Source organism: Trichechus manatus, unplaced genomic scaffold (assembly GCF_000243295.1).
Source record: "Trichechus manatus latirostris isolate Lorelei unplaced genomic scaffold, TriManLat1.0 scaffold00022, whole genome shotgun sequence".
Taxonomy (NCBI): domain Eukaryota; kingdom Metazoa; phylum Chordata; class Mammalia; order Sirenia; family Trichechidae; genus Trichechus; species Trichechus manatus.
In genome coordinates this window covers 8,759,451-8,783,679 of record NW_004443958.1, presented here as the reverse complement: position 1 = coordinate 8,783,679, position 24,229 = coordinate 8,759,451, and the positions used below count along the sequence as shown (strand labels likewise).

General features: G+C 41.3%; 1 protein-coding gene and 1 pseudogene across 1 annotated transcript in view; both read left to right on the top strand.

Annotated features, from left to right (window-relative positions):
• The window catches only part of SNTB1 (syntrophin beta 1), a gene marked incomplete at its 5' end in the record, with an annotated part of 270,822 nt that overhangs the window by 241,316 nt on the left and 5,277 nt on the right, over nucleotides 1-24,229 (top strand). Inside the window, 2 exons of the mRNA XM_004373027.2 lie at nucleotides 15,295-15,491; nucleotides 22,636-22,826. Of these exons, the coding sequence (XP_004373084.1) occupies nucleotides 15,295-15,491; nucleotides 22,636-22,826 (388 nt within the window). The remainder of the gene's footprint in view (nucleotides 1-15,294; nucleotides 15,492-22,635; nucleotides 22,827-24,229) is intronic.
• On the top strand, nucleotides 17,997-18,095 carry LOC111819958 (uncharacterized; annotated as a pseudogene).

Below are 24,229 nucleotides of genomic sequence, written 5' to 3'. Positions count from 1 at the left end.
GACAATTAGCTTTCTCCAAATAGTTAATCTTCTTATTTATCTTCTATCTTAATACATAAAATATTTCAAGCATTGTTACTCCAGTTCAGGAGGGTGGTGAGAAATCATGAGCCTACAGATAACTCTCCCACTGGAAGACAAGCCTGATTTACTATATGCGAAATCCGGTGAATGTGTAAATTAATTGTGGGCTGATTATTTAGATTTCAGATTATTCTTTTAGAAAGAATCCACCACTAGATTTTGTTTTTAGAGAAGCACAGATTTCTTAGCACAGTTAAAATATGACTTCCTTTCAAATCAGATTTGTAATACAGATACAAAGCTAGAGCCACTAACTCAGAGTGTTTTTCATGTGGTGCCATGATTTCCTTCCACATTGATCATTGTCCTTGGGTCACTCTAGCTCAGGGTTTGGCAAACTGTGTCTTGTGGGCCGAATATGGCTGACTACGTGTTCTTGTACAGCCTATGTGCTAAGAATGGTTTTTACGTTTTTTAAATGGTTTTAGGGAGCTCTAGTGGTGCAGCAGTTAAAGTGCTTGGCTGCTAACCAAAAGGTCAGCAGTTCAAACCCACCAGCCACTCTGTAGGAGAAAGATGTGGCAGTCTGCTTCGGTAAAGATTTATAGCCTTGGAAACCCTGTGGAGCAGTCTACTCTGTTCTGTAGGGTTGCTGTCTGTTGGAATCAACTCCATGGCAGTGGATTTGGTTTGGTTTTGATATGATTTTAAAAAATAAAAAATAATAATTTGAAATAATGAAAATGATATGAAATTCATACTTCAGTGACCATCGGTAAAGTTTTATTGAAACCTAGCCACACTCATTCATTCACATATTGTCTGTGCTCCTTTTGTGCTACAGTGCAGAGTTGAGTAGTTGCAACAGAGACCGAATGGCCCATAAGGCTAAAAGATTTGTTATCTGGTCCTTTTAAGAAAAAATTTGCCAACTCCTGATCTAGTTCAAAGGAGCCCTTGTCGCACAGTGGTTAAGCACTCAGCTGCTAACCAGAAGGTCAGCAGTTCAAACCCACCAGCCACTCCATGGGAGAAAGATGTAGCAGTCTTCTTCCGTAAAGATTTACAGCCTTGAAAACCCTGTGGGGCAGTTCTGGTCTGTCCTGTAGAGTCGCTATGAGTGGGAACCTACTTGATGGCAATGAGCCTTTCTTTTTTTCTTTTTTTAACTAATTCATCAGCATCCCCTAAAATGTGGTGTCTTGCTGCCCAGCTTTTTCACTTAGCATTATCTTCTAGGCATTTTCCCCTGTTATTTTTGTGCTCTTCCCTACTTCATTTTGCTGGCTGCATAGTGTCCCATCGCATGAATGTTCCACTGCACAGGTTCTAGAAACTTAAAACCTGGCTTCAAATCTCAGCTCAGCTACTTTTCCCAGCTTTAGAACCCTAGGCAAATTTCATAAACTCTTTTTGCCTCATGTTCTTCATCTGTAATATGTGGTAATACCTGTACCAACCTAACACGTCATTATAAGGATTATATTAGACAATGTATAGTGCTTAGAATAGTTGACTTGACACATGGTGAGTGCAAAATAACTTAGTTATTATTACTATTATTTTTTAACCAATCCTGTTATTGGGTTTATAAAAGTACATTGGCTAATTTTTTTAAACAACTTCATCACACTGAAAACGGTAACCACCTAAAATCCACCGGGCATCATCATAAAACCAAAACCAAACCCATTGCCGTTGAGCGAATTTCAACTCACAGCAGCCCTATAGGGCAGAGTAGAACTGCCCCATAGGGTTTCCAAGGAGCGCCTGGTGGATTTGAACTGCCAACCTTTTGGTTAGTAGCCGTAGCTCTTAACCACTGTGCCACCAGGGTTTCCAGTCATCATAGTACCTTCTAATAAACCCTTTAAAGTTTGTCTTGTTAGCAAAATAATAATAATAATAATAAAGAAGCAACAAAAACTTGTCAAAGAGCATCTCCTTTGGAAAAAAAAAGGCAAAACAACTTTATTTACTGGTGGTAGAATCATTGTTAGGTGCTGTCAAGTCAAGTTTCCACTCATAGTGACTCCATGTGACAGAGTAGAACTGCCCAGTAGGGTTTTCTAGGCTGTTATCTTTACAGGAGCAGATCACCAGGTCTTTCTCCCATGGAGCCCGCTGCATGGGTCCAAACCACCAACCTTTCGTTTAGCAGACGCTTAACTGTTGCAGCATATTTCCTGGTAGAGAAGAAAAATCATAGTACTAGATTTGACATACCTGGATTCACACCCCAGTTTTGCACAGTCATACCCCAGCTTATAGGATGTATGAATTTGAGTAAGTTATTTCTCCTCTCTGATCCTCAGCACCCTCATCTGAAAATTAGGATCATGATGTGTACTGCAGGATGAATGTGAAAATTAGAATATGATGACAGATGTGCAGCCTAATTTAGCGTAACGCCTGGCCCATAGCAGGTACCAGGTGACTGTCAGTCTTCTTAGCAGTGGTAGGAAGCTTTGTTGAGTATGTTGAAGACAATCTTTTCCTTGCACAAGAGGAGCCGGCAGGGACTAGAGCCAGCAGGAAAGAGGTTTCTTGTAAATCAAGTTACTCCCTTAGACAGTTCCTTGTTGGTGTGTTTGTTTGTGTGTGTGTGTGTGTGTGTGTGTGTGTGTGTGTGTACGTGTTTTAGGTCCCGTTGCCTTTGCCGCCGAGTCAATTCTGACTTATAGTGACCCTACAGGATAGAACGGAGTGGAACTGCCCCACAGGACTTCTAAGGCTGTAAATCTTTACGGACGCAGACTGCCAACATCTTTCTCCCGCAGAGCGATTGGTGGGTTGGAACTGCCCACCTTTCAGTTAGCAGCTGAGTACTTAACCACTGCACCACCAGGGCTGTTTTAAGTCCAGGCACATCTAACTTATGTTTTTCTGGAGATGAAAATTTGATTGTGCTTTATAGCAGTGGCACCAGACATGCTCACAGCCTGGTCTTGGTGTTGACCACCATGCGGAGAGGTTTACCAGCAGTACTGTTTCCCACTGACAGACTTCAGTGGTACCTCTGTGCATCTGTGGTGTAGTTTATAGCAGCATACTTGGGAAGTTTGCAAACACGTTGTCATTTTTGCTATTCTCATCCCTCAGCTTTTTATGAGTACTTGGGAAGACGTTTTTTTGCTTAGCCAAAGCTTCTTTGATGTTGCCGAACATTTAAAAGAAAAAAAAAAGTCCATTAGTCCATATGGAGTAAGAGTGTTGTTTCTTGTCTCTGTCATCATAATTGGCAAGTGTGATGGGCCTACAGAGCGCAAGGATTAAGGCTGCAATCTTTCTGGAAGTCCAGAGGAGGTTTAACCCAGAAATTCAGCACACCCAGTCCCAGTGGTTGACGAGAGATTCAGAGACACAGAGCTTGTAAAAAGTGTCGCTGCTCTGAGCCCTGCTCTCTGACCCGTGGGCCTGAGAGGATTTGGGGTGGCTGTGAAAGAGGAACTGATGAATGTGTGCTTCTCTACCTCCCTGCCACCTGGGAGCTGAGGATGCTGAGTGTTTCCACTAAACATGTTGGGTAATCTTTGGTGCCTAAGGAACTAACCTGCTTCTAAGTGCTAAAAGTAGTTGCTGCCTCAGGCCAGCCTCAGAAATTTTAGGAACTTTTTTCCTTTGGGGAAGTTTGACCAATCATCTTTGTCAAACATCAAATTACAATCAGCCTGTGATTTGCATGCTAAGCCTGAGAGGCATCCCTCACTCTTAGGGAATGTGAGCGTATTCCAGAGACACTGGGCATTCCTTCTGATGGCACGAAAGAGTCTACACGCTGAAGGATCTGCACTGAGTCAAACTGGAAAGTGTGGGTTTGCCTTCCACACCCACCCATCTCACTTGCCCCCATGTACCTAGTACTCATGCCAACTGCTGGCCTCCTGCCCTCTCTGTACCAGTCATGAGCTCCTCAGGGTTGGAAGGTGAAAGATTAGCAGAGTGGGAAGATGGGCATTAGAATCAGCCAACCCACAGGCTGAATCCTGAGACCTCTGCCAGCAGTGTGATTTTGGGCAAGGTATCAGTTTCTCTGAATCCAAATCTCATCCTCTATATGAAGGGGGCAGTAGTATCTTCTAGCTCGCACAGTTATTGGTGTGACTGATTAAGTTAGTATATATAAATGTTAGCATATGACTGAGAAATAATAAATGGTTAATAAATGTTAGTAATTGTTAGGATCAGAGAAAACAATTGAAATTCAAGTATGAATGACTGATAAGTAATTTGACATATTTGACCCTCCATGTGAAGTTACATTCCATCAGGGACTCATAGTGTCTTAAATCAAAGTCATTGAGATATAAGGGCTGGAGGTAATGAAGAGGTGTTGGTTTGTTTGTAGGGATGGGAATGTGTGAGGTATGTATTTTACTACACAGAACCATGGATTGCTGGTTTATAAAATGGAGAACATACTACTACTTTCAAAGAGTCACATGGAGTCTAAATGAGATCAGGTATCAACACAACCTTTCACATAGTGGGCGTCCACTTTCCTGTCTCCATAATACTATTGGAGCGGGTCGTGAAAGGTAATGAAGTTGATGGAGAAAGGCATCGAGGACAGTCGTCTCTGGAAATCCACCTAGATAATACCATTAGATAGTCAAGAATTGACTCCAACCTCTTTTGCCACTTATTCTATGTATTGGTCTTTGCTTATAATCAATATCCATCAATATTATCAACTTACTGAGAGCTGGGCCCTTACCTGACTCTTTCACCACCATATTCAGAGGAAAGAAGTTGAGAAGATAGAAATGAGGCAATGATTCAGCTGTTCCTGGCTGGGGTGGGGCGGTGGTTCCTGGGCAGCCCCTCCCACCTAACAGTTGACACTTGTTAGTGATTGTTTGAACCTGACTTCTTTTCTACAGAGTCTGTTGAATGCTGGGTTCCATTAGGGTGGCCAGTGAATGAAAGTACATGAGATGGTTTGAACCATTTAAGGGATCTGACCAGTTGCTTTCTCTTTCTTTGTGTGTGTGCATGCACGCATGTATGTTTTGCATTGTGGCATCTGCTGGGAGAAGCTAATTACAGCAATTAAGTAAAATGAGGATGTAATATTGCTTAGCAACCCAATTACCTAATATGTAATTTTACTAATTTGGCTAAATCCGTGTGCTGCAACTGTTTTTGTTTTAGTTAAGGGTATTAATAATAATGTTTTTGTATGCAACATTTTATGCAACATTCTCTAATACCTATCCTGAATTAAATTAATGGATATGTATTTCTTATGAGACAGGTTCCTTTTTTTTCTCCCCACTCAAAACCAGCCAGGTAAAGGAGCACCCTTCAGAACCCAGAAAGAGCATGCAACCCAATCAAAACCAAACCCACTGCCGCAAGTCAGTGCCAACTCATAGCGACCCTAGTTCAGTTATTGGTAGAGAGGGGGACACTCAGCTTGGTCTTCCATAGGAATGAGCATCTCCACTGCCAAGCTCCCCCATGACTTGAACAAAGACTTGACCACTCTGAGCCTCATGGAAGCCACCACTTTGGGCATTTGAAGTAATTTTAAAAACATTTTCTCCTTTCTTTTTATCTGGCTTAACCACTAACCAGTTGCCATCAAGTTGATTCTGACTCATGGTGACCCCATGTGTATCAGAGTAGAACTCTGCTCCATAGGGTTTTCAATGGCTAATTTTTCAAAAGTAGATCACCAGGCCTTTCTTCTGAAGTGCCTCTAGGTGAACTTGAACCACTAACCTTTCAGTTTCAGAGATCTTTAGGGTAGCAACCAAGTGCATTAACCGTTCATACCACCCAGGGACTTCTATGATAATAGCTATTACTAAATACTTTCTGCCAAGTGCTGTTCTACACAGTGTTCATGTATTAGCTCATTTAATCCTCACAGTGCCATATGGTAGGCATAGCATTATTGCCAGTTTGCAGTTGAGAAAAATGAGGCGTGGAGAGTTTAAAAAACTTGTCAAAGTCACATAGGTGGTAAATGACAGAGCTGAGATTTGAATCCAGGCATCTGACTCTTGGCTCTATCACCTCATACCTATGGCTTCATTCTCTTGCCAACTCTCTAATATTATATGATCCTATTTATTTTTTCCACTTATTCACACACCTGCCTAATACGAAATGTAAAATCTTGCTGGGGTTTGTGCTTTGCCTCCAATCATGAGACCGTGTATCTGAATGTTCAGAACCATGGAACAAAACATGTCCTTGGGCTTCTCAAGCAGTTTCAGATAAAAGTTAGAAATCGGTTGTGAATTTAAGCTTGAAAGCCCGTGCCAGGGTGCCAGTATTTTTTTCTGGCTAGGTAAGAATATTATCTTCTCTGGGGAGACAGCATTGTCTTGGTTGTTGTAGTTTAATCCCTGCCACAGATAAGAGACAGATGGTCATCTTTTTAAGGATACACAAATAGCTTAAAATGTAAAATAATTGAAAGGTAAATAATAGCTATTTTATATTTCTCCTGAGACTGTAGATTAGGACAGATCTTTGGGAAGAATACATAAAGGCAGTTCTTGGTGGCATGGGGAAGACTCAAGCAGACAGATTCTATCCTTAGCCCTACGTTTTCAAATGTGCAAATGCTGACTTTTAAAATCTTGGTGTCCAGCTGGCGTTTACTTGGCACTTAGTGTCCAGAACCTGGCTACTGTAATGTGTTCTGAGTGAAGAGCCCTTAGGAGACCTTTTCACTGGTCCCAAATTTGGAAACATTTCAAAAAAGTTCAGTTATGTGTGTGTGTGCGCACGTGTGCTTGTGTGTATTTTGCGTTGCAAAATTGAACTCACATTTTAAAAATGTTTTTAAAAATATGCATTCATGTAGGTGTTCAGCCAACATTTATGGGACCCCTACCATGTTTCAGGTATAGTCCTAGACACCACAGAATTAAAGAGAGATGAGAGAAAACTCCAACCCTCAAGGAGACCAGGGTCTAGTGAGCAAGATAAGGAGGTAGTCATAAAACAGTGGGGTAAGCAGATTTACAATGATGCGTGGGAGTCCAGAGTATAGGCACCTACATCAAGGAGATCTTGCTATGCTTGGTGAGGAGTTTCAGCAGATCGCTTTGCTCAGCACCAAGTTTGTTCCTCCCTTCCCTAGGAGCTGTCCACCTTGATACATAAGCAACAAGCCTCTCAGAGTGGGCACCCAAGACGACCTGTTGGTTGCCAGCTTAGGCAGTCTCTGCGTAAGTTTCTGTATCAGTCAGGGCTCACCAGAGAAGCAGAACCAATAGGAGATAGATAGACAGACAGACAGGTAGATAGAAATAGATATTTATTTTAAGGAATTGGCTCATGTGATTGTGGGGCTGGCAAATCTGAAGTCTGTAGGGCAGAGCAGCAGACTAGAAAACTCTAGCATGATTTCTATGCTACAGTCCTGGGGCAGAATTCCTTGTTCTTTGGGAAACCTCAGCTTTTGCTGTTAAGTCCTTCGGCTCACTGGATGAGGTCCACCAACATTATTGAGTGTAATCTCCTTTACTTAAAAGTTAACTGATTGTAAATGTTAATCACATCTACAAAATACCTTCACAGCAACATCTAGACTAATGTTTGATCAAACAACTGGGCACATAGCCTGGCCAAGGTGACACATAAAATTAACCATCACAGCTCCCAAGAGGCAAATCATCTGCTCCACGTGTGGTTTTCCCTTTAGGGGCCATTGTTCCCGGGTAGCTTTGATCAAACCATAGATTCTCAAGGTGAGAACACTCTCTAACATCCTGGGAAGTCGCTGACCAGCCTGTGCTTAAATACTTCCTAAACACTGTGGACATTTATGCTTTTCCCACCCCTCCCACCCTAAGTCTTATCTTCTCCAGACAAAACAGCTTCAAACTGTGTTCTTTATGAAGTGGTTTTGAATGTTTTACCATTTTAATCATTGTCTTCTGATATCATGATATTTGTATAGAACTGTATTTCGATATTATTAGTTTCTCTTGTAATTCTGTTTATTTCATATATTTATAAACATTATTCAGACTAGGGGTCTATAGGCTCCATTACACTGCCAGAGGGATTTATGGCACAAAATAAGATTAAGAAACTCTGTTAAAGCTTGGTGCCTGGGGCTGAATGCTGTATTTCAGGTATGGTCTGATCAGCACAGAGGAACACAGAATTACCACCTCCTTCATTTCATTAATGCAGTGTAAGATCACACTAGTGTTGTTGTCAGCTCTGGGTTGAGTCTGTCATCAGAAAATTTCCAGTGGTGCTTCTACACCATGTCTCCCCTATTTGGGGGTTTGTTTTTGTTCCTTGTTTTAGGCACCTGAATTTTTGGCTCTAAGTGCAGTGCTTAATTAGGTGCTTAAAATGTAAAATAATTGAAAGGTAAATAATAGCTATTTCATATTCCTCCTGAGACTGTAGATTAGAACAGATCTTTGGGAAGAATACATAAAGGTAGTTCTTGATTGTTATTCTTCCCATCTTCTTTTGATCCATCCACTGATTTACTGTCCATGTCCTCTACACTTTCATATGTTATTGATAAAAATGCTTAACAGCATAGGTGTGAGGACACAGATCTGCCTCTGTCCCTCATTAAACTGACCCATAGTGGGTGTGGTCATTTAAGAAGGTACTCATCTGACTAATAATAAGCTTGGTACCCAACATTTATTCCTCTTTTGTGTCCAAATGAGTATTGAAGGAGACTTTATCAATGTGTTTTTTCTGAAGATTCACATCATGTGTTACTTTGCTAGTAATCTTGTTTCTGAATGAAACCTCTGAATGTAGGGAAGCTACACAGGTCCTCATAATGACTAATTTCTCCTTTCCAAAGTAAAAAAATGATTACTTAAAAAATCTGTTCCAGAATCTTGACTGGGAACAGGGTCATACAATCTACTTTATTCTGTGTTTTGAAAATCAAGATGCAATTTCCACTTTCCCAGTCTTCCAACATCTCTTTTCCTCCATGATTTTCCCAAGATTCCCCCAGAGTTTCACTTATGTCGTGGTTAAGTCCTTCTACTACCTTGGTATGTAATCTTCCCAGGCAAGGACTTGAATTCACATGAAGCAGAGGTGCTGTTTTAGAAATACTACTTCCATCTGGGCTTTTATTGGATCTTATTTAGGTTCAAATCTCAGTCGTTCTTTTTCATAAAGTAGCAAAGCAAGAATTGATGAGTTCAACTTTCTCTACCCTCCATCAGTATCAGTGTTAGCCTGAAGGTGCAGCCCTGCCTCTTCCTTCATCTTCTGTCCATATTAAAAAGTAGTAACTCATGTTGTCTTTGGCATTGTTAGGAAGCTCTCCTCATTTGGGCCGTCAATCTGAAAGACTGTTTCTTTTGAATCATGTTTTCATTCCCAGTGCAAACTCCTCTCTTTTCTGGTGATCATGGCCCTTTGGGGATCCCGGTGTTACTTAATTTAGAACCTGGTATTGGGTTCTTAAGGTCTTAAGGACCTTATAAAATATTGTTTTAGCTTATTTGAGTGTTTACAGAGGTGCTTAATGAGCAGGCTATTGTATTTCCAATATCCAGTATATAGTACATCCAGTATTAGTGGCTGGGAATTGGCAATATGCCAATGCAAATTCATCTCAAGATAAATCTCACAGAGCATTTATAAGCTGAATTATTCCACTATTTTTTGTGTCTCTTCCTAATAGCCACCACTCCTATTACCATGGCAGTCTACATAACAAAAAGAGGCAAGCAAAAAGGCCTTAGTGTTATCCAGTGGCCGTATGTCATCTTTGCAATGCCACGATTTATAAAACAACCAAGTCTCCTTAAGGTGAAATAGCAGTAAGTGTCTACATTTCTGTGTATCACCCCCAACTTATTGCTGTCTGTCGACAAAGGATTGTCAACAATCAAAAGGTATGATATGAAGAATAAAGGAAATCTGTTATTTCCAACATCTTGATAGGAATGCACGAACAAGTATGTTGATAAATGTGAGGGTCCTTCTTTGTCCTTGTGCCAGAGTCCACTGCTTTCCATTCTTGTGATAGAACTGCTTTTCTTGGAGGTTTAAATTTACCCTCTGGAGGAAGATCTTCATAATGATTGGGTTACCCGAACGAGGAGGAATTATTCTCCACTCGAACACCCTGCCCTGGCTCACATCCTCGACTTGTCATTGCAGGAAGCTGGCTCTGACACTCTTCCATATTTCCCAGGAATGAGTCTCCCAAGAACTGGTGCTGAACCTGGAGTGAAAGGCTGTGGGAATTAGGAGGGGGAGAGGATTTCTTCTCTGAAACTGCATCTCCTCAAGGCTTGGTCCATGTCTATTCTGCTGATACTCTGCCTAGCCGTGAGACTGACATAGAGTAGGCATCCAATAAATATCTGTTCAGTACATCAGCAGGTGAATGGTGAAATCTTTATTGAATGAATGAATAAATTTGTTGTTGTTGTTAGGTGCCGTCTAATCAGTTTCAACTCATAGTGACCCTACATACAACAGAACGAAACGCTGCCTGGTCCTGCACCATCCTCACAATTGTTGTTAGGCTGAGCGCATTATTGCAGGCACTGTGTCAGTCCATCTTGCTGAGGGTCTTCCTCTTTTTCGCTGACCCTCTACTTTACTAAGCATGATGTCCTTCTCCAGGGACTGATCCCTCCTGATAACATGTCCAACGTATGTGAGACGTAATCTTGCCATCCTTGCTTCAGAGGAGCATTCTGATTGTACTTCTTCCAAGACAATAAATTAGTCAGTGATTTTTGGCGTTCTGAGGAGCATTCTGGCTGTACTTGTCCCAAGACTGAATAAATTAGTCAGTGATTTTTGGTGTTCAGTTAGAAGGAGGGAAGAAGGAACTTGAGCAGATCAGGAAGCTCCTGTAAGTCTTCTCAGAGCACCCCTGAGTCCCAAGGAATCCTGTAACTTCAACTCACAGGTCTCTCTATCTCTCCTGTCTCATTTGCTGGAGGCCAGTTGGTTAATGTAAGGGAATAATGAGGCCACAGGTGTAGGTTCATCCCAGGTGGATCGGTTAACTTCATTCTGAGAAGGACTGTTCCATAGCCACAGCCTGCAGGTGTTAGGAGCTAGACACGGACAATTTAGAGAAACCCAGACACAGGCAAATGCACAGGGGCATCAAGGAGCACATCCAGTATATCAACACTGAATTGCAACTAACATTAAACAAATCAACAAACAACACAGGTATACTACACTGAGTCAGATGTATGCGTGTTTCAGCACAACGAAGTCCTGATTCTAAAAACCGAAGTGAAAGATTTTGGTTAATTTCAGTCCTATACCCTTTTTAAGTTAATCTTTTAAGTTGTGTGGTGTATGTTTCTTAGAGAAAATTTGAAGAATAAAAAAAAAGAAGAAATAAAATTGCCCATCAAATTCCTCAGTATTTTAATGGATTTGCTTCCAAGCCTTTCTTTTACATAGCTGAGTTACATATCCAGAATATGTATACATGTGTGTATGGAGTCCTGATGGTGCAGTGGTTAAGAGCTATGGCTGTTAACCAAAAGGTCAGCGGTTCAAATCTACCAGCTGCTCCTTGGAAACCCTATGAAGCAGTTCTGCTCTGTCCTATAGGGTCACTCTGAGTCGGAATCGATGGCAATGAGTTTTTAGTTTGGTATATATGTATATGTATGTATGTATGTATATACAGTGAAACCTGTGAGAACCAGAACTTGATGGGACTGCTTTGTTTTTCCAGGTCTTGCAAGTTTTCTGCCTTTGACAGGGTACATGCAGTCTCGCCACTTTTCTATTGCTCTCTATTTGTGGAGAATATTTGAATTTTCCTTCTCTGATAGGTTTCTGCATTACACAGTTCCCATGCAACCTAGGGGGCTCATTTCCCAGCACAGGGAAATATTCTTTTGTGATCCATAGGGTTTTCATTGACTAATTTTCTGAAGTAGATTGCCAGGCCTTTCTTCCTAATCTGTCTTAGTCTGGAAGCTTCACTGAAGCCTGTCCACCATGGGTGACCCCGCTGGTATTTGAAATCCCAGTAACATAGCTTCCAGCATCATAGCAACACGGAAGCCACCACAGTACGACAAGCTGACAGACAGGTGGTGGAATCCATCACTAGGTAGTGGAAAAGACAATTTGCTTTATCTCAGAGTTTACATACAGTACTGCACGTTTCATTAAACCAATATTGGCATATTTAAAAGAACACACAAATCAGAGTGTCTGCTAATCCTCACATATCAAATCAAATTGTTCTTTAGTATAAATACTAGATAATTCATACTCGGTTAGCTGAAAAATCAATTTTTTCTCTTTCCTTTTTTTTTTTTCAATCAATAAGAATTTAGTGATGGGACTAATAAAGTACATTGATAGTCCTTTCTGCAAAGGCTCTTTTTCATCATTACTTCCTATAACACTGGGTTTTCCCATCAAGTACTCCCTGTGCATGGTGCTGGACAGTTAAGTATTCCCTGTGCATGGTGCTGGCCAGCTTGATACAGGGCTTGCTCATACTGAGTTATTTTTATTCCTTATGCTCTGAGCTACCAAATGAGAATTTTCTAACAGATTGCATTTTCTAGTTATTATTAGTTTAAATTGTTTAGACTCACTGGAGAAAAATAAATAATGGTAGGAAATTTCACACACACAAAAAATTCTCCACGAGGGTGGTATATCTTTTCTCTTCCCTTCTGCCTCTACAGTACATTCACACTGCCTCCGGAGTGTGACAGAGTTGCTCTCTTCTGCATGGATATCTAGGAGATGGAAAGTGAGAACAAGCTAGGTCACAGAAGGTGTAAGAGAACCAGTTTTCATTGAATGAACTGCCCCATAGGGTTTCCAAGGAGCACCTGGTGGATTCAAACTGCCAACTTTTTGGTTAGCAGCCATAGCTGTTAACCACTATGCCAGCAGGGTTTCCGGATGAATACTATGATGTGTTAAATACTAGGCTAAGTTCTTTATTCATTTTATTATATACCAAAAATACCAGTTGCTATGGAGTTGACTCTGACTCATGGTGACCCCATGTTTGTCACAGTAGAACTGTGCTCCATAGGATTTTCAATGGCTGATTTTTTGGAATTAGATCACCAGGCCTTTCTTCCAAGGTGCGTCCGGGTGGACTTGAACCTCCAGCCTTTCAGTTAGCAGTCAGTGCATTAGCTATTCGCACCCCCCACGGGCTTCCAAATAAAGATGTCTGCAAGCCTATTTCTTTCACGTATTAGATGAACAGGATGACTACTACACTACAAAACTTTATTATATTTAATCCTAATCCTATGAGGTAGGAATTATATTTAAAAAATTAGGAAACTGAGGGTAGGGATGAGGAATGAAAATAATACTTACTGAGTATAAATCATGTTTGGTTCAATGCTAGGTACAGTACATGGATTATTTCATATAATCTTCATAACACCATGTTATGAGGTAGCAATTCTTAGAAAATTTAAATAAATGACAGAGTAGAGTTATAATGCAAGTTTTTATGCCTCCTAAACCTATGTCTCTTTTCACTTTTCCATGCTGCTTCCCCTCTGTGCTCAACAGGTACAGACTGTAAGATTTTAAAAAGGCTGAGCTAGATAATTTCTCAAAGCAACTAAAACTTAAAACACCAAAACTTTGAGTACAAAACCCTTATGAACAACTAAGAAAGCACTGTATAAATTGTGGATTCCTGTAGACACCTTTTCTTAATAAAATTTTACCTGACCCTCCAACCCCTTTAAAGCCTGCATTTGGTTTTTGAGAAATGCTTTCAGGGTTTTTTTAGACTCACTTTAATCTTGAAATCTCTAGCAGCTTCAGTCAACTCCTGCTCACCTCTCATTACAAAATGCAACTCCCTCTTGAGCGATTGGGCTCAGTCTCTACATGTTAAATCACTGTGTGTGGGCACCCATGTCAGCAGACATTTGTCTTCATACTTTTCTAGACTCTTCTCTCAACGAGATTCCTAGAACTTCCCTACCTTTTAAGAAGTTTATAAGCAAAAGACTTTACAACTAACCTTTTTCTTCAAATTGACATTATAAACCACCCTCCCACCTAATTCCAACTTTTAAGTAACAGAAAGCTCTCCAGAGTTACACAAGCAGCTTGTTGCTAGAAATTCAAGAGGCTGTGTAATACATTTTGTTCCACTGATAACTTTGGCTTACAATATTTAAGTTTACGAGAGAAAATAAGCTTTTGGATTTCCTTTGTGCAATTTGTAATCTAGAGGTAGGGAGCCGTTTGCCTAAGAAAATAACTCTCCCAACCCACCATCAGGATAGACACCTGGCATTTCTCTAACAAATGTTAAAGTGTTTCTTTCTGTATTAAAACATAAGACTGAAAATAGAAATACCATGGAGAAAAGTAACATTTGCTAAATTATACTTATGCTACCCTGCAAATGGAGCCCTGGTGGCACAGTGGTTAAGATCTCAGCTACTCACCAAAAGGTCGGCAGTTTGAATCCACCAGCTGCTCCTTGGAAACCTTATGGGGCAGTTCTACCCTGTCCTACAGGGTCGCTATGAGTTGGAAGCGACTCCACGGTAAGGGGTTTGGGTTTTTGTGTTTTCTTTTTTGGCCTTTCAGAAAATATTTAGTAGGGGAGTCATGTTGTATGCTGAGAATAAGTTTTAAAGTCAGCATGAAAATCGTGTGTAGTTAAAAATTGCTCTGGAAAATCCCTTAAATCTCCCATGAAGTGTGTTTCGCTACCATTTCTTAAGAAGTCCAGCATCGCCAGTTCTTTCTCAAGCTTTAACACAGATTGTTGCTTCTTTAATTGAGTTCCAGGTAGTTTGCTTGCATTTAGGGGCTGTGTGCATGAAAAATGCATACTTAGAATTACGTTCAGTGCAACCAGATGCTTGAGACACAGGGGAACTAAGTCTAACCCAGGAAACCAATAGATTCACAGTGTCATGCTCACACTGGGACATATATATGCTCAGGAATGGAATGGTGGCAAGGATTTTATACACTGTCTAAGTTGTTCTGCTTTTTCTTTCTGGCTGAGTGAGAATAGTTGAATTTGCACAAGTTAAAGCCGTATTATTCAGCTCTTCTGCATCTTCAACCAGATGCACAGTTCTTGAGCATTGTTTTAATCTCACTCCACCATTGGGGAAGAGCTGGGGAGAGGTCCTGGCAGGAAACCATGGAGAGCAGTAGAGTAAAGTGGATCCCTTTAGTTCCAGATCAGAAAAATGAGAGCAAATCACTATTTTTGGCTTTTCTAGGTGATATGCCAGATGGATAAAATAGTCCCCATTTTGATGATTATTTTTCTCTCTTTTAAACTCTCAGGCTGGTCCATTCAGGTCCTGGAAAGGGATCACCCCAGGCTGGTGTGGATCTGTCCTTTGCAACCCGAACCGGTACCAGGCAAGGGATTGAAACACATCTCTTCAGGGCAGAGGTCAGCAGGGACCTGTCCCATTGGACAAGGAGCATAGTCCAGGGTTGCCACCACGCGGCTGAACTCATTACCGAAGTCACCACCCGTGAGTACGGCTGGTTCTGGGCTACCTATGTCACGCCATTACTGGAAGGATGCACCCTCTACTCCATCCTAGCCTCAAAGTAGTTTCCATTACTGGCCTTTGGGGTACTTAAAATTCCAGTGGTAAATGTAAACTTAAATTCTTCTAAATTAAAGACACTGTGTGCCTTACTAAAATGTAATTTAAGGTTTTGATTGCCTTATCCCGTTTTCATTCCAAAAAAGTTGGTAACTTGGATAGACAGATGTCATTTTCCTACATATAATAACCCCCAGGTGGCTTCCTGGAGGGATGAACTATGAGGCATATACTAGTTGGGTTCTTGGTTATAAACAACAGAAACTGATTCTGGGTAATTTATCATAGAACACAACTATTGGAAAGATATTCCATAGCTCACAGAATTGAGCTGAAAACTGGGGAACCAGGTTGTGCCAACGGGCAGGAAGCAAAGGCATCATCTAGGTAGGGGTAACGGGGCAAAGGTGTGCGCTTGGGAAGTGAGCCCCTGCCCCTGGCATGAGTAAGAGGTAGAGGCAAGATGAAAGGATCACCACATGAGTGCAGTCCACATGCATGTAGACCTGTAAGAAAGTACTAGTTAGTGGTGGACACGGGATGTGTACATAGAAGGAGGAACCACTATTTAGTAAGCACCTGCTTTATACCAGGCATTTTATATAATGTCCTCGGTGTTTTCAGTCCTGTGAGAAACAACTCTTTGTGAGTTCTGAGATCAATTAAAGGAAGCAAGACAAATATTTTGAAAAAAGAAATAAAATGGAACAGAAATATTAGTGTCAGTATTGTTTTGTGGAAATTTTGATTCAGTTGTGTGTGAGGGTGTCTGTGTCCTGGGTCACAATGTGAAGTGACTATCTTACTATGGCTCGTAATCCAAAAAGTTTGAATAACATCGTCTTATCTAATCCTCACAGTGGTTTCCTTGTAAACCTGATTTTACAAATGAGGAAGCAAATTCTTAAGGTTAAGTAACTTTCCCAAGATCACACAACTAATAAATGGCAGAGCTGACTTTAAGTGATACTGTAGAGTCCATTCTCCAGAGTCCATATCTACAGAGACCTGGGACTTCCCACTGTAAGGCCAGTGTTCCAACAAACAACAATTCTGTTCAGCTTCTGTAATAAGCAATTTTCATGCCACTCCCCAAAACAGGTAGGTAGATGGATGGATGGATGGATGGATGGATGGGGGGGGGGTTGTGGATAGGTAGGTAGACAGAGATAGATAATTTTGAAATTAGAAAATTGGGCTTAAGGAAAATAAGACACAGGAAAAGTAGTATAAATCTAAGATCATATTAATAAACAAAATACATGCTAAAAGATCTTGTGTATCACTGCGATGGACTCGATATTTAACCCAGTGTTTTTCATCAGCCAGCACAATACACAAACAACTATATCTATAATCCAGTTGTTCCTGGTTCTGAGATCTGATACAAACTTCTCTCAGATCTCCTGTGGACATTCATAAAGAGGGTGTTACATGTTTAAGCTAACCAAAAAATCGGCAGTTTGAACCTACCAGCTGCTCCACAGGGGAAAGATGTGGCAGTCTGCTTCTGTAAAGATTACAGCCTTGAAAACCCTATGGGGCAGTTCTACTCTGTTCTATAGGGTTGCTATGAGTTGGAAACAACTCTACAACAGTGGGTTTAGTTGGTTTGGATAGTATCCTCAACAACAACAACATAAAAAAACCCACTGCCATTGAGTCGATTCTGACTCATAGCGACCCTGTAGGATAGAGTAGAACTGCCTTATACGGTTTCCAAGGAGCAACTGGTGGATTCAAACTGCCGACCTTTAGATTAGCAGCCAAGTTCTTAACCACTGTGCCACTAGGGCTCCTCTTCATGTATAGACAGGGGGATATACTAGTACCTACCTCATATAGTTGTTGGTAAGAATTAAGAGGTATAATCCATGTAAAACACCTAGCACAGTTTTGGGCACATAGAAAGTCCTCAATGAGTATTATTATTAGTTGTTGTTCTTGTAATTATTATCTCCAGACCTGCATTGTCCAATAGGCTACCCTCTGTTCACATGTGGCTAATGGCTACCATGTTAGTGCAGATGTAGAACATTTCCATCATTGCAGAAATTCCCACTGTTCAGTTCTGCTCTAGAAGAACAGGATTTTCCACCAGACAGGAACAGGATTTTCTACCAGACACGAACAGTGCTTCTCGGAAACTCGAACTGCATTAAAAATAAACAAAAACCCTCAGGTGTCTCAGATTGCTGCACGCCACCTACAGAGATTCTGATTCAGTAGGTCTGTGGTGGGATTTGATTTATGATTTGCATTTGTTACAAAATTTTAGGTGGTACTGATGCTGCTGGTCCATGGACCACTCTTGAGTACTATTGCGTTAAGGTACAACTTCCTCAGTCAACCAGTAGTATTCTACACTTGATCTTAGCCAAAAGGCTGAGAAGCTATAACCAGTAGTATTCTAAAAGATAGGAAACAGTGCTTACTTCGGCAGCACATATACTAAAATTGGAACGATGCAGAGGACATTAGCATGGCCTCTGTGCAAGGATGACACATGAGGTGTTCTGTATTTTAAATAAAAAAATAAAAGATAGGAAACACATTGATATATGTAAGGTTTCTCCACATTTCCTCTACTTGTGTAATTTTATTGCTTTGGTGGCACTTCTGGGAGTATTGCTGGAGCTTTTGTTTTTGATGGCTATTCTGTATGGAAAGATAGACTAGAGTGTTGAACTTTAAAATTAGAGAAGGCCCAAGCCACCTGAAGACTAAATTTAATAAAATTCTGTGTGCAGTGCCAGAGAAGCTGAGACTCCTTGCAACTTCTAGAGCGTTCTAGGAAAGACTGAAGCTGGCAAAAGAGATTTGGTTTAGTTTATGTTCAACAAATTTTGTTAAAATTTTTCCCTCTCAATAAGCTGAACTCTACTTTGACAGGAAGATGATGAGGCTGTTAATAGACTAGCTAAAGGAGAATAACAACAATGTGTGTGGATTGACATTAGATGGGTGGTAAGAGAGAAGAAATCATGGAAATGACCAAACATGCCACCAGTTCCAAATTGAAAGATGCTGCTGAGAGTGGGGGGAGGGGGGTTATGTTTTAATTAACTTGGTATGTTCCATTTATCCTGTGTAGATTGAGAACATCTTCACGTAGCTGATTCTGTTATACAAAGGCCAAGACTACCATCTGAGGTCGACTAGAATTAAAACCCATCTGCTGATGTCAGATGGATATTGGCTGAAAGCAGAGAATATCAGAAAGATGTTTACCTGTGTTTTATTGACTGTGCAAAGGCATTCAACTGTGTGGATCGTAACAAATTATGGATAACATTGTGAAGAATGGGAATTCCAAAACACTTAATTGTGCTCATGTGGAACCTGTACATAGACCAAGAGGCAGTCATTTGAACAAAACATGTGGATACTGTGTGTTTTAAAATCAGGAAAGGTGTATGTCAGGGTTGTATCTTTTCACCATACTTATTCAATCTGTATGCTGAGCAAATAGTCCAAGAAGCTAGACTACATGAAGAACAAGGCATCAGGATTGGAGGAAGATTTATTAACAGTCTTTGATATGCAGATGATACAACCTCCCTTGCTGAAAGTGAAGAGGACTTGAAGCACTTACTGTTGAACATCAAAGACTACAGCCTTCAGTATGGATTACACTTAAACATAAAGAAAACAAAAATCCTCACAACTGGACCAATAAGCAGCATCATGTTAAACAGAGAAAATATTACAGTTGTCAAGGATTTCATTTTACTTGGATCCACAATCAACGCCCATGGAAGCGGCAGTCAAGAAATCAAACAACGTATTGCTTTGGGCAAATCTGCTGCAAAAGACCTCTTTAAAGTGTTAAAAAGCACAGATGTCACTTTGAGGGCTAAGGTGCGCCTGACCCAAGCCATGGTATTTTCAGTCGCCTTATATGCATGCGAAAGCTGGACATTGAATAAGGAAGATCAAAGAAGAATTGATTCCTTTGAATTATGGTGTTCACAAAGAATATTGTATACACCAGAGGAACAAACAAATCTGTCTTGGAGAAGTACAGCTAGAATGTTCCTTAGAAGTGAGGATGGTGAGACATCGTTTCAAGTACTTTGGACATGTTATCAGGAGGGACCAGTCCCTGAAGAAGAACATCATGATTGGTAAAGTAGAGGTTCAGCAAAAAAGAGGAAGACCCTCAGCAAGATAGATTGACACAGTGGCTGCAACGAGGGGCTAAAACATAACAAGGATTGTGAGGATGGCGCAGGACGGGGCAGTGTTTTGTTCTCTTGTACATTAGATTGCTATGAGTTGGAACCAGCTTGATGGCACCTAAGAACAACAACAAGAATTAAAACCACAGTATCAGTTGATTATCTGATGGCATATCTGATGGCATTGCTTTAAAGTTCAAGCATGAAGGAAAAACTAAAAGCCAGGCATATGGCCCATTCTTCCAAATACTCTGCAGCTGGTAGAAATGAAGAGGGTCAGCAAAGAGGAGCCTAAATGGGAAGGGTAGCTACCTGTGTGCCAGTGTCTTTGCTGGTCATCCTTCAACAGAGGACTTGAGCCCTTCTGAGAGGATAACTTACAATTTACCAAGGGGCTCTGCCCAGAAGGACTTATAAACCTGTTAGAGAGCACGTCTTTGGAAAATAGCAACCTTAGTTACAAGCTGAAAGATGTCTGCAGTGAGTAGGGAAGGGTCGAATGTTTTAATCAATGCTTCAGTTAAAAGCCACCTCAGTCTGTGAGCAGAGATTATATGTACTTATGCATACATGTTGTTGTTGTGTGCCATGGAGTCGATTCCAACTCATAGCCAACTTATAGGACAGAGTAGAACTGCCCCCATAGGGTTTCCTAAGCTGTAATCTTTATGGGAGAAGATTGCCAGGTCTTTTCTCCCATGGAATGGCTGATGGGTTCAGAACTGCCGACCTTTTGGTTAGCAGCCGAGCACTTAACCATTGCACCACCAGCGGTCTTTATTCATACATATTTATTCTAAATCAAGTGACATACTGACTCCAACCCTAACAGACCGCTGCTACTTTCTTCCCCCAAGTCTGAAGACCTCCTGCACACCACTGTCATTATTCATGAGGGAGGAGAACTGAGAGCCCTTTTGCCAAGGTCCCTCCACACATCCTCCGTATCCTAGGTGCCAGTGAGACAGACACATGGGACAGAGTGGAAAGAAGTTGCATTTTGAAATCTGAACAGCCCAGGTTGTGACATGTTCATGTCTCTGTGCTTAAAGTTGGCTTATAAAGCTGAGCTAAGCTAATGATGATAGACAGTGTCATGGATTGAATTGTGTCCCCCAGAAATGTCTGTCAGTTTTACTGAGTCATGATTCCCGGTATTGTATGATTGTGTAATCTGATGTGATTTCCTTATGTGTTGTAAACTCTTATCACTATGATGAGGTTATACTGATGACATCTGTGAGATTATAGACAGTGTCTTAATGCAGTCTCTTTTGAGATATAAAAAAGAGAAGCGAGCAGAGACACCTGGGAATCTCATACCACCAAGAAAGTTCCAGGAGCAGAGCGTGTCCTTTGGACCTGAGGTTCCTGCGCTGAGATGCTCCCAGACCAAGGAAAGACTGTTGCATCACAAGGACCTTCCTCCAGAGCCGACAGAGAGAGAAAGCCCTCTCCTAGAGCTAATGCCCTGAATTCAGACTTGTAGCCTACTGGACTGGGAGAGAATAAACCTCTCTTTGTTAAAGCCGTCCACTTGCGGTATTTCTTTTAGAGCAGCACTAGATGACTAAGACAGAGTAAACTCTCAATCAATAATTCTGTTACTCTTTGTTCCTCCTCCCAACCCCGATGTCAGCTAAGAAAATGTCCTGGTTTCCCTAAAGATCTTTTAGATGGAGATCAAGGCCTGAGCCAATTTACTGGCCAAGGTCTGTTAAATATGGTGTTTTGTGAAGCCGAAAATTCAATCTGATTTATAATACCTTTGCAGAATTCTTTGATCAAGGGTTTTAAAAATTCGCAAGTCTTCCTAAACAGGAATTAGGATTCTTGTGGCAGCCCCCAGTCCAGTTTACAAACTTAAAATACCGGTCTGTTTTCCTGAACACAATGAGAATCCCAGATAAAAGCTGGCTTCTGACCTGAGAGGCTTTAGCTCCATGCCTTTGGATTGGAGGACACCATGTGGACACTGTCTGAGGCTGCAGGATGCCACACTGGGCCAGAGGGAGGAAACAGCATTCCTAGCACATCTGAGCTCTGTCTGCACCAGCAGCTTTTCCAGCATCCCAGATCACCTGGGAAATTACATGAGCACTGCTTTCAATTTATAAGGAGCCCTGGTGCCGCAGTGGTTAAGAGATATGACAGCTAACCAAAAGGTCAGCAGTTCAAATGCACCAGCCGCTCCTTGGAAACCCTTTGGGGCAGTTCTACTGTGTCCTGTAGGGTAGATATGCGTCAGAACCTACTCAATGGCAAAGCGTTTCATTTTGGGTTTTTTTTTTTTTTGGTTCAGTTTATAAAATGAGTTCTATTAGACTTCTTAGAAACTACAAATTAGATTATTTTTAAAACTACTTACTATAGATTTCCTAAATATGTAACATTTGTTAACTTCGGTAATGAGATGGGGCAATGCTCACTTCTTTCACCAGATTGCAGATAAGACAGTGTGTGTGTGTGTGTGTGTGTTGATTATGATGATGATGGTGATTCCATGGCGGCTTATAGTAAATCAAATGTCTTTTTTTTTTTTTTCCTGGCTCGAGGCGAGGCTCATCTGGCCATTGGAAGACAAGTACACCTGTACACCTACTCATTGTCAGATGGTCAGATAAGGCTAGAACCCAGATACAATTCAGTAGATCCCAGTAGAAGGAATTTCCAAAAGAATTCCTTTCAGTTTATTTTCCTTCGTTCTATGGGGGAGTTAAAGTTACAGTATCAAAATAAATTCAAAGACAATATTCTCATGAACAATTACTATTTTTTAACTTTAGTAAGGAATTTGTGGATACTTGAAGTGTTAAGTGCCTGGGAGAATGGATTGACTTCCATGGTCATGCTTGCCTCTCTGTCTGTCTGTCTGTCTCTTTCAGCTTGCACCTATAAAAACCAGGAGTGCCGTTTGACCATACATTACGAGAATGGATTTTCTCTTACCACTGAACCACAGGAGGGTACCTTTCCCAAAACCATCCTACAGTCTCCTTATGAAAAGCTCAAGATGTCTTCAGATGATGGGATCAGGATGCTATATTTAGATTTTGGAGGCAAAGATGGAGAGATTGTAAGTGTGCTTATTTTTCAGGCAGTGTGATTTTATGTATTTCACTTTGCAGCACACGCCTATGATGACTCACAAACGTAATGCTCCCTCACATTCGTGCATTTGTGTAGCGTTTGGCTGTTAATGAAGCACCTGCAAATCTGTGTCGTCTGTGATCCTTGAAAAACAGAGACAGAATCCAGTCATTTCAAAGTTCCTTACTTTGGTCTCATTTTCCATTAGAAGGCTTCATAAATATTTGAATGACAGGAAAGAATCCTTTACAAAGTCAGTATTAAATCCTTATCAGATAGGGCCCCCGGCTCCAAAATGTATCATTCATTTTTTAAAAGTATCGAGCATCTATTATCACCTCAGCATTGTGCTAAATATAGGGATGCAGGGATGTAAAATCAAGACTTCGAACCAGTTAGTTCTGGTTTGAGCCCCTGTTGAGAATTTGCATTTCTAACAAGTTCACCTCCCCCCCCCAAAAAAAAAAAACCCTGCTGCTATCTAGTCGATTCCAACTCATAGTAGAACTGCCCCCACAGAGTTTCCAAGGAGAGGCTGGCGGATTCAAACTGCTGACCTTTTTGGTTAGCAGCCGAGCTCTTAACCACTGTGCCAGGCCATACTAATGCTGTTGGATAGGGAGCAACTCTGAGAACCACTAGTAGAGCCAGACGAGCCAAACCCACTGCCGTCAAGTCAATTCTGACTCATAACAACCCTGTAGGATAGGGTAGAACTGCCCCATAGGGTTTCTCCAAGGCTGTAATCTTTTCAGAAGCAGACTGCCACTTCTTTCTCCAGTGGAGTGGCTGGTGGGTTTGAACCGCCGACCTTTTGGTTGGCAGCTGGGTGCTTTCATCACTGTGTCACCAGGGCTCATTTACTAGTAGAGCAGTGGTTCTCAAAATTTATTATACATAAGAATCACCTGGGGATCTTGTTAAAATGTAGATTCTGACTCAGTATCTCTGGGGTAGTAACGCAAATTCTCAGCAGGGGTTTGAACCAGAATGAACCAGCTCGAACCCTGTGTAAAATACACAATCCCTGACACCAGGGAGCTCCCAGCGGAGCAGAGAGGATAGAGAGCAAACAGGTGCAGTGGTGGGGAGGACGGGGGGATATATGACTCTAATAGCTCTCCCCATACTGTGATAGCACACTCCTCCTTTCCACCCCTGATTCCCCATGTCCATTCAGCCAGCTACTAACCTTCTCTGCCTTCCCATCTCACCTCTGGACAGGAGCTGCCTGTTTAGTCTCTTCTATCTACTTGAGCTAAGAGGCACACTCCTCACGAGTATCACTTTATGTTCCACAGTCCGCTCCAATCCCTGTCTGAAGCATTGCCCTCGGAAATTGTTTTAGTTCTGGCCTGATAGAGAATCCAGGGGCCATGCTTTGCGGGG